The 9,136-nt window shown below is 54.5% G+C and overlaps 1 protein-coding gene across 2 annotated transcripts in view; it reads left to right on the top strand.

The window, feature by feature from the left end:
- The first annotated feature begins 4,165 nt into the window (after positions 1-4,165).
- Tnxb (tenascin XB) overlaps positions 4,166-9,136 on the top strand; it is a 61,452-nt gene continuing 56,481 nt past the window's right edge. For both annotated transcript variants that reach the window (XM_052744249.1, XM_052744248.1), the window contains exon 1: positions 4,166-4,299. In XM_052744249.1, the coding sequence (XP_052600209.1) occupies positions 4,281-4,299 (19 nt within the window). In that variant the 5' untranslated portion in view covers positions 4,166-4,280. The remainder of the gene's footprint in view (positions 4,300-9,136) is intronic.

Genomic DNA, 9,136 nt, shown 5'->3' with positions numbered 1-9,136 from the left:
TCCCCTGCCATTGCTCCCATCCAGCAGCGCCTTGGCCTGACCCTACAGGAGTGGCCTGGGTCAGCTGGAGGGTGTGAGCTGGACCTGGGCTTCAGGCCCAGATGACTGGACAGGGGCTGCCTGGCTATAAGCCTAGCCCTGAAGGAGGGAGGAAGAGCCTCACGTGTCCAGCCAGGCTCTCCCCCCTCCCTTTACCCACCCCTCCTGTGTTTGGAGTGAAAACAGACTGGGGAACTATGGCAACCTGGAACTAGGGCTCCCAGGAACTCAGCCTTTCATCCCTCCAGAGGGCAACCCTGGTCCACAGCCACTTCCTGTCCCAGGATCCCTTGAGCACCTTATCCAGGCAGTAAGGGAAACAGATGGCCTGGTCCTGGCCCCCTTCGTGGACCTTGAATTAGCTGATGTCCTTAAACACTTGGGGATCGCCCTCTGTGGGATGTGACCCGCCTCCCTACTTCTCACGGTGGTCCTGTAAACCTCGTGCTGGGCTAGTAGGCACTGCTCGGTCCTGGGTCTGCCACTTGCACCCATGTGGGAAAGTGCTCCAAGCTCTGGACTGGTCCACCCTAGACCTCTTTTGAGTGGTGGGAGACTGGGGCCCTCAGACTTGTCCTGGTTGGGGGAGGGATGTTGTGGGGGGCTAGGAGAGCCATGGAGACTGGGTTGCAGGGCAGCAGGTGGAAGCAGGCTCAGCTGCTGTCCTGCAGTGTGTGAGCTTCCTTCCTCTGCCCAATGGGCTCTCTAATGCCGCTTCAGCATGGCAGGCCTCTGTCTCGCTGTGCTTCCCATTCTCTCTCTGCTAACAGTTCCTTCTCTGCGGCCTTCATCCTCCGTCATCCCTGCCCTGCTTCTCTCACCTTCTCCTTCCTGTCTTCATCCTCTGTCCCACCAAAGTGTTCTCTTTGACTCTGGAGCCTCGTGCTTCCTCAGCCCCTTGCGTTTCCCCGTCCTCTGCCTCGCCGTCTTGCTCCTTGGTCTTCCCATCTCTTACTGCCGACTCTGTGAGCCGTCCTCTTTCCTGTCCACTCCCCCGAGCTCAGCACCCTGGTCCTGTCCTGACTTCTCTCTCTCCCTCCATGCTTTTCCTCCCTCTCTGCACTTCACTCCAAGCTCAGTCCTCTTCCTGGCGGTGGGGGCCAGGACTGGGGAGCCTCATGTTTGCCTCATCATTCTGCTATGGCTTCTGGATACAGCACATCTGGATTCCGGGGCCCAGATGTGTGGTTGCCACAGCGACCTCAGTCCCTCTGGTAAATACAGGCGCCCACCCGCTCCAGAGCAGAGAACAAAACAATTGTGTGACTTTCTTTTGTCACGAGATAGAAATGTCCTCCCTCCTCCCGTCTCCCCACACCCGTCTCCAGGCAGAGTTGGAAGGCTCCAGACCCTTCTTGCTGGGGTGTTCTTGCTCTCTAGCCTTGTACTTCTCCCATCCTCTTGAGCTCTTTTCTTCCCGGGTTCCCTGTCCTCGCCCTGCATCACTCAGCTCTCCACCATGACTGGTGACCACCCCATCTTAGGCAGTTTCTTCTCAGCAAGTCTATACAATAACAGGCGAAGAAGACATTTCAGAAGTCTCAAGTTCTTCACCGTTCCTTCTCAAAACCTTGAAGAAGCCATTTCATTTGTTGCTGTCTTCATCTTTCCCTTCCCAGAGCTGTAGGAGGTGAGGGAGAGAGGACAGGCCCTGGCGAAGGGTGCTGGCTCCACCACCAGCACAGCTGAGCAGTACCCAGGAGCCCTATCCCTTCAGCCTTCACAGCTGTGCGGCTGTGCGCGCGCGCGGCTGCTGTGTGCAGAAGCCAGGTGGTGTTTCCTGCCCTTGCCTCTGGGGCACTTGCTTGGGTCGTCCTCTGGCCTCTCTCCATTCCTGTCTGCCTGTAGCCCTGCCCTCAGTCGCCCTCACTTGACTTGTCCTCTCTCTCCCCTTCTGTCTTTGAACTTTAAAGGTCATTCAAGGATATGGGGCTCAGAGCCAAAGACCCCTGGACTGAGGATCCTGGGAACAGCCAGCACGCACATGGTTCTAGACAGCACTGTGACCTTGCTGGCCCCACAGGACACCTTATTGGAGCCACTCCAGCTCTGAGCTCTTGGCTTCCCTGCCCCTCTCCCCCAGTCCCCATTCCCCATGGTTCAGAGTTGACCTTCATTCCTGACTGTGAAAGGACATGATTTCCCAGGAGCCTGTGGTCCAGAAGTGGTTCTAGACAATCATGCTTTCAAACCTGCAGCTGGATCAGCTTCCAGTCCCTTCCCCAGATGCCTGATAAGCCAGAACCCTACATTCCTATGCGGAAACCCCAGCATCCAGCCCCCAAGCCATTCTGGCTCTAGATTCAATCTTGAGTCTTCTGGCCACTTACATGGCCAACTGTACTTACAGTGACCCTACTTCCCGAATAATAAAGGTGTGGGGCAGGACCTAGGGAAGACGGATATGTCTGTGAGCATACTCTGAAATTCAGGGTATTAGGAGCCACACTGCCTCCTGTTCTCCCCGTAATCCAATTCGAAGACCCCCTCATCTGTTGGCTGCCTCCCACTTCCCTGGGAGGCCTGAAGAGCCATCACCTACTCATGGCTCCGGGGGATTCTAGCCAAGGCAGAGGAAGGAAGCTAAGCCCAGCTCTATCCCACATACTGACTTCATCTTCCCATCAAAGCCAGGAAAAAAACAGACACACACCCAGACGTACGGACACACGGGTACACCCGTGAGGGAGGCCATGTGTGCTGCTGCTCTTTGCCACATGGGGCTGGAGGCAGTGGCCATGGTCACAGGCAGTGCCAGCCCACTTCCTCTCAGGCATCCCTCTGACGGGGTGTGACCTGTGACCCAGACACCTGTGCTGCAACCCGAATATGGCACCAGATACGTGTGGACCCTTTCAAGTGCCCTCACCATTACCTGACCTGGCTAAGGCGTATGCACCTTAATGATAAAGTTGCAATGGAGTAGAGATAGCTCTGTCTTCTGTGTGAAACCCGAGGGGCTGGACTTTCCCTCAGATAGTCCTCTGAGGCAAAAGTTCTACCAGTGCCTTGTTGGGGAAGTACTTGGCTAAACACCACCATGTCGGTTGCTGCATCTGGCTGCTTGGTTACTCCTCCACCAGCCTCCTGACTTTCTGCCTTTCCAGCCTTATCTCCACACGCCCCCATTACTACTTTCCTATGTCCTGGTGTTCAGCCAAGCCTTTGCCCAGCCAGTGCCCAAGTCTCACTTGCTGTTTCTCTAGGAATTTGCTGAGTTGGGAGAATGAAAACGGGGCAGAGATGCCGAGCTGGGAACCAGAGAGGGGCTGGACAGAAGGGGCAGTGAGCGACTGCTCAAGCCCAAACCAGAGGGGGAAGCAAGAGGGGGAAGGAGGGATTACAGGGGGCAGTGATGGGGTGCAGCAAGGCAGGTGAGGAGCCCCAGAATGACCTTACATCAGAGGGGTTGAAGCTTGAGTGTGTGGGGTTGCTTCTTGTCCCCACCTCTGCTTCCTGCCCAGCACAACCAAAGGGGAGTTTAGGGATGAATAAAGGGGTGCTGAGCAACAAATGGGGGTAAGATCCACCTCCTGGCAGCAACTAGGAAGGAGTGGAAGGGAGCTTGGCTATTGATGGGGATGGAATCTGGCCCTGAGGAACCATGCTGGCAGAGAGGAGGAAATGGGTTAAAGGGAAGGGCCAGGGGTGGTTAAGAGAATAATAGAGAATGTCAGGTTGCTCAGAAACTACGGTGGGGAGAAGGTTAAAAATGAAATAAGGAAAGGACATAGGGGTAAAAGAAGGGACAGAGGGGTTGAGATGAGGGTATTGAGGGGGCGACTCTGACCCTGGACAGGGAGGGGGGCTGGTGGGAGGGGCTGGAAGGGTGGGAAGACCTGCCCTATCTCCGCTCCCCTCCCTGACCTCATGCTGGCCCTCCCCTTCTCCTCCCCCTGCTTACTGCAGGCTCCCTGCTTTTCTGTCGCTGCTGTGTGATCAACAGTCCTGGTACTGGCTCCAGGAGCCTCTGCTGCAAGGGGCAAGTGAAGGGTCCCCCCAAGAGTCCAGGACTGCTGAGGGGTGCTTACCCTGCCTGAGACACTTCCTTTATTGGGGTTGGAACTGAGCAGGTTCAGAGGTGTAGCAGCCATCACACTCTCCAGGTAAGTAACAGAGCTCTGGGAAAACCAGAGCAGTGGTGAGACAGAGGTGAAGGATTTCCCTCTGAGCTGCTCCAGGGCTGCAAGCGTCGCAGGAGTGCCGTCCAGGACAGGGACTGACTGCTCAGCTCAGAGAAAATGCAAGCAGACACTAGAGGTGCGTTCAGGAGACTAAGGCAGAAGGTGGTGTGTTGCACACACCAGGGTTTGGAGGGGATGCGGGTACCTGAGAGGACCTGGGAGCTGTGGGACTCCAGGAGTCAGGTGGGTACAGCTGTTGATCAGGAGGTGGGGGCTGCAAGGAGGGCCAGGCTGGGCTGAGCTGTCCAGCTGCACGTTGGGGGGAAGCACTGTAGATTTCGAATGCTGGGGCTGGAGTTGCGAGCCTGGTGCCAGGTTGGGGCAAAGGAAGCTGCTTCCCATGTCCAGAACGGGGATTCTTCAGGTAACTGTGCAGGAGTTACAGGGGCTGAGGACAAGGTCTGGGGAGGTACAGGGCTTTCGGAAGTGCTGAAATGGAACAGAGCGAGGGCTCAAGCGCCTGGAAAGGGCGCAGAGCTTGCAGAGACGATCCCATAACTTGTTCTTGGCGAGTGCTCTGCGCCCATGACTCACGGTTCAGCGGGCCTGCAGAGGCTGAGTGATGTCCCCACAGGGCACAGGGCTGTGTCTCCATTCGGTCCCCCTTCTAGGCTCCCTGCTTCTGTGTGCCTGAGTCTTCCCACCCACTCCCCAATACACGTGACAAGCCTCGGGTGGGGCGGGCGGGGCCTCTTATCTCGCCTGGAAAGAATTTAATGGCTTAGAAACAACTGGAAGTGGAACTGAGGCGAACTACTGGGAAACAACTAGGAAACAGCAGCTGCTGCAGCCCCGCCCCTGCTTCCCGGACCTCAGCCCCCTCCGCTGTCCCTGGCTGCCTCCAACCCCTGGAGACCTAGCACCTCCATTAGTCAAACTTTCTTCCGCTCAAGCCCTGGCCGTTGGTGCGGGACCAGAACCCATCTTCCTGCCTCTCACTTTCCTCCTGACCTTTCCCACTGGGGGCCTGGAAATCCTTTCTCTTAATTTTTCTATTCCCACGGCCTATCTGCTTTCTCCCCCAAATAAGAGGTACCAGGATCCCCCAGCTCCTTCCTGCTGGTGCCCTCTTCTCAACTTGTTTCGGCCCAGTATCTGAGCTCCCCGTTTCTCGTGCCTGGAATCCTGGCTTCGCCTCTCATTACCAGACGTGCCTGGGAGTTGGGGTGGCAGGAGGGGCTGAGTGTGACATTGGAATGGAGCCAGACCCCATCCCTGGAACACCCCTCATGGAAGTCTGTCCCTTTCCCACCCAGTAGGACCAATGGTCCCCAGTGAGTCAAGTGTCAAAGTTGGCCACACACTGAATACCAAGGGGGCTGAGTCACAGTTTGGAAGATGCCCCCACCCTGTCAATCCTCCAAGTATGGAAGGATGCCAAGAGGGTGAGGCCAGCCCCCCAACATATCTCAGAGAGGCATACAGAGAGACACAAGAAACACCCAATTCTCTGATTGCCCAGTGCCAAGAGAAGGGCCAAAATTTTCCAAGCGTTGGGAGGGGAAACAGGATGGTGATGACAGGGGAGAGGCTCTGGGGCATGGTCTTTGGGGGCCACACTTGTCTTCTAGACCAACCTCAACAGCTTTTCTGGAGAAGCCGATGGGGTTTCTGTACATTTTTCCTGCTGCAGAGATCCCCCCCCACACACACCTCACTTATCTGAGAGTGAAGCAGGATCCAGCTGCTTGAAGAGACTGGTGAACTAGAGAGCCCAGGGGTGTGAGGAAGTGAGCAGGAAGCGCACACCCTCCCTCCGCACTGGAGAGCAGCTCCTTGTGCTGTCCACACTACAGCTTAGTTCTCAGACTCAGCTGCCCTCTGTCCACTTTCTCAGACACCCCCCAGTGACCAGGTTTGGAGCAGCCGTGAGGGGAGATGGTGGCATGTGTGGCTCACACATCTGCAGAAATGCTGCCTTATTTGTGTTGCTATGTGGACTCACGTACAGGTGCGCTCGGATCTGCGTCTGTGGACAGATACGCATGTGCTGCATATTTGTGTGTGCATGCCCCCCATGGTTGGTGCGGGGGTGACTTTCAGGGCCTTCGGCACAGAGTGACAGGCAGAACAGGGCAGAGCTCCCTCTCCCCAACTGCTCTGCTGTCAGAGGGAAGGCAGCCCTGTCGCTGGCCCTCCGGCCTGGGGCAGGCACTTCACGTGGAAACAGTCTGTCCCCCGGCTCTCCTTTTTTTTTTTTTTGGTTTTTCGAGACAGGGTTTCTCTGTGTAGTTTTGCGCCTTTCCTGGAACTTGCTTTGGAGACCAGGCTGGCCTCGAACTCACAGAGATCCTCCTGCCTCTGCCTCCCAAGTGCTGGGACTAAAGGCGTGCGCCACCACTGCCCGGCCCGGCTCTCCTTTTTATTTCACTCTTTGAGACAGGGTCTTACGAAGCCTAGGCTAGTCTTAAATTTCCTGTGGAGCTGAGACCGGCCCTTCTGCCTCTAGCTCCCAAGTGCTGAGATTTCAGACACATGCCGCCACACCTGGTTTATGAGATCCTGAGCTATAATCTAGAGCTGTGCTAGGCAGACATCCCACCAACTGAGTGACATCCTTCTGTCTCTTGACACCAGTCGGGGAGCAGAGTGGCTGGTGGCCCTGAAAACACCTTTCTCTTTGACCAAGAGGAAGCTAGGAAATGTGCATGCTGGGAGAGGGGAGTCACAGCCCTTCCTTCCTGGCCAGTCGACATTCCCACTGCTCACTCGGTCCTCCTGCTCCCTCAGCCTCTCTGCTCTAGACGATCTGGACACCCGCCAGCATCACTCAACCCTCACCCCAGTTCTAGCCGACCCTGCCTCACCCTGCTCCCTGCTCATCAAGCTCTTCTCTGCCTCTCCCTTTCCTCTCAGACCATCCCTCCAGTTGTCTCAGTGAGCCCCACAGCAATCCAGATAAATACCGAGACGAAGAAGCAGGGAACCCCTGAGTCTCAACCCCATCACCTCAATTTGGGATTTTTTTAAAGTTTTCTACAAAAAGTGCCTCGAGTTACAGCTCAGAGGTGGAACATTTGCCTAGCATATACAAAGCTCTGGGTTTGATCCTGGCACAATAAACAGTAACGAAATGGACGAGTAACTAAATATCTTCAAGGGCCAGCACGAGGGCTCAGCAGGTGAGCCAGTGACCTGAGTTCAGCTCCTGGAACCCACGTGGTAAACGGAGAGAACCGACTCCCAAAATTGTCCTTACCTGCCATACCTTCAATGTGACATGTCCACACATGAAATAAATAGTCGTAATAAAAAGGTAAAAAATAAAATTTTCGGGCTGGAGAGATGGCTCAGAGGTTAAGAGCACTGGCTGCTCTTCCAGAGGTCCTGAGTTCAATTCCCAGCAACCACATGGTGGCTCACAACCATCTGTAATGAGATCTGGCGCCCTCTTCTGGCATGTAGGTGTACATGTAAGCAGAACACTGTATACATAATAAACAAATCTTTAAAAAAGATAAAATTTCTCCCTCTACACTACTGTTCCCCCGCCCCGCCCCCAGTGCAGAACCCAGGCTTGTGCCCTACCATTGAACTCCACCCCCAGGCCTTTGTGGGTTTTGTTTTTTAGATTGATGTAGAAAGCGAGGAGTTTCATTTTACACGTTCATCCACACATCCCTGTACTTTTCTCGTATTTACCTATCTCTATTACCCTCGCTAGCCCTTGGAATTTTGAGATGGGGCCTGACCATGTAGCCCAGACTGGTTTTGAATTCCTGCATTTCCTGCCTCAGCCTCCCAAATCCTGAGATTACAGGTGTAATCCCCGAACCCAGCACAAAACAAGGTATTCTTACACCCCAGAAATCCCCCATCAATGCCTCTTCTGGTCACTCTCTCCCAAGAACACCACACTTCCAGTTCAAAACTGCAAGTTTAGTATCCTCTCTCCTCACACTAACACTGCTTTACTTTCTTTTTTTTTTTTTTTTTTTTATTTGGTATATAATCTCCCTAGGTATCCCTGGCTGGCCTGGAACTCTGTAGACCAGGCTGGCCTCCAACTTACAGAGATCTGCCTGCCTCTGCCTCCTGAGTGCTGGGATCACAGGTGTGCACCACCACCACCTTCTCAAACCTCCTTATTACCCAGCACCTTTCTTCTCTGGCTTTCTTAGTTGATTAAGAGCCAGCCATAGTACTATACTTAATAGTACACGATTGTAGTTTGTCCTCATGACTTTTTATTCCACAGCATGAATAAACCACAGTTCATTCAACAAGAGTTGATGTGAGAAGCCTTGGTGGTTCCCCATTGGGGCTGGTGTGGCCAATTCTGCCGTGTTATTGTATTTGGTGGTTCTCCACTGGGGCTGGTGTGGCCGGTTCTGCCATGTTGTTGTATTTGGTGGTTCCCCATTGGGGCTGGTGTGGCCGGTTCTGCCCTGCTGCTGTATTCCTAGGAGTCACTGCGGGTTCGGCAGCTCTGCATATGTCCAGCTTTATTACATGGTGTGTCTTCTGCCTGTTTCCCCAAACGCTTGTCCCATCCGGTCCTTCCAGCATCCTCCCCGACTGGTTGTGACTCCTCTGGCACAGCTGCTGTTCCTCCTGGACTTCCAGGCCCAGACCCTGTCCGTGGTCCTAGCTCTGACCTTGGTCCTGTATGACTCCAGCCTTAATGCTAGTCCTGGGCTCACACTGAACTTTACCGTCATCATTAAAGTCAATAAATATTTACCGAGCACACTGGATGTGCTGGATGCGGTAAAAACAAAGAGAAATGGCAGCACCCTCCCCCTGTCACCTTGATGTCTGACGAGGAGCTTGAGAGGCAAGAAAGCAACAGTCACTCTCGTTTCAGGCAGGATCACAAACCACCATAAGTAGTACAAGCAAGAGCTGTGTGGACTGTGATATCATGAAGGGGCCTCAGCCTGGTCAGGAGGCTTCTTTGGGTGATGTGGGGT

The sequence above is a fragment of the Peromyscus californicus genome, unplaced genomic scaffold (genome assembly GCF_007827085.1).
Source record: "Peromyscus californicus insignis strain IS unplaced genomic scaffold, ASM782708v3 Scaffold_19__1_contigs__length_69161282, whole genome shotgun sequence".
NCBI lineage: Eukaryota > Metazoa > Chordata > Mammalia > Rodentia > Cricetidae > Peromyscus > Peromyscus californicus.
The sequence above is the reverse complement of the archived record's forward strand: the minus strand, read 5'-3'. Positions and strand labels throughout refer to the sequence as shown.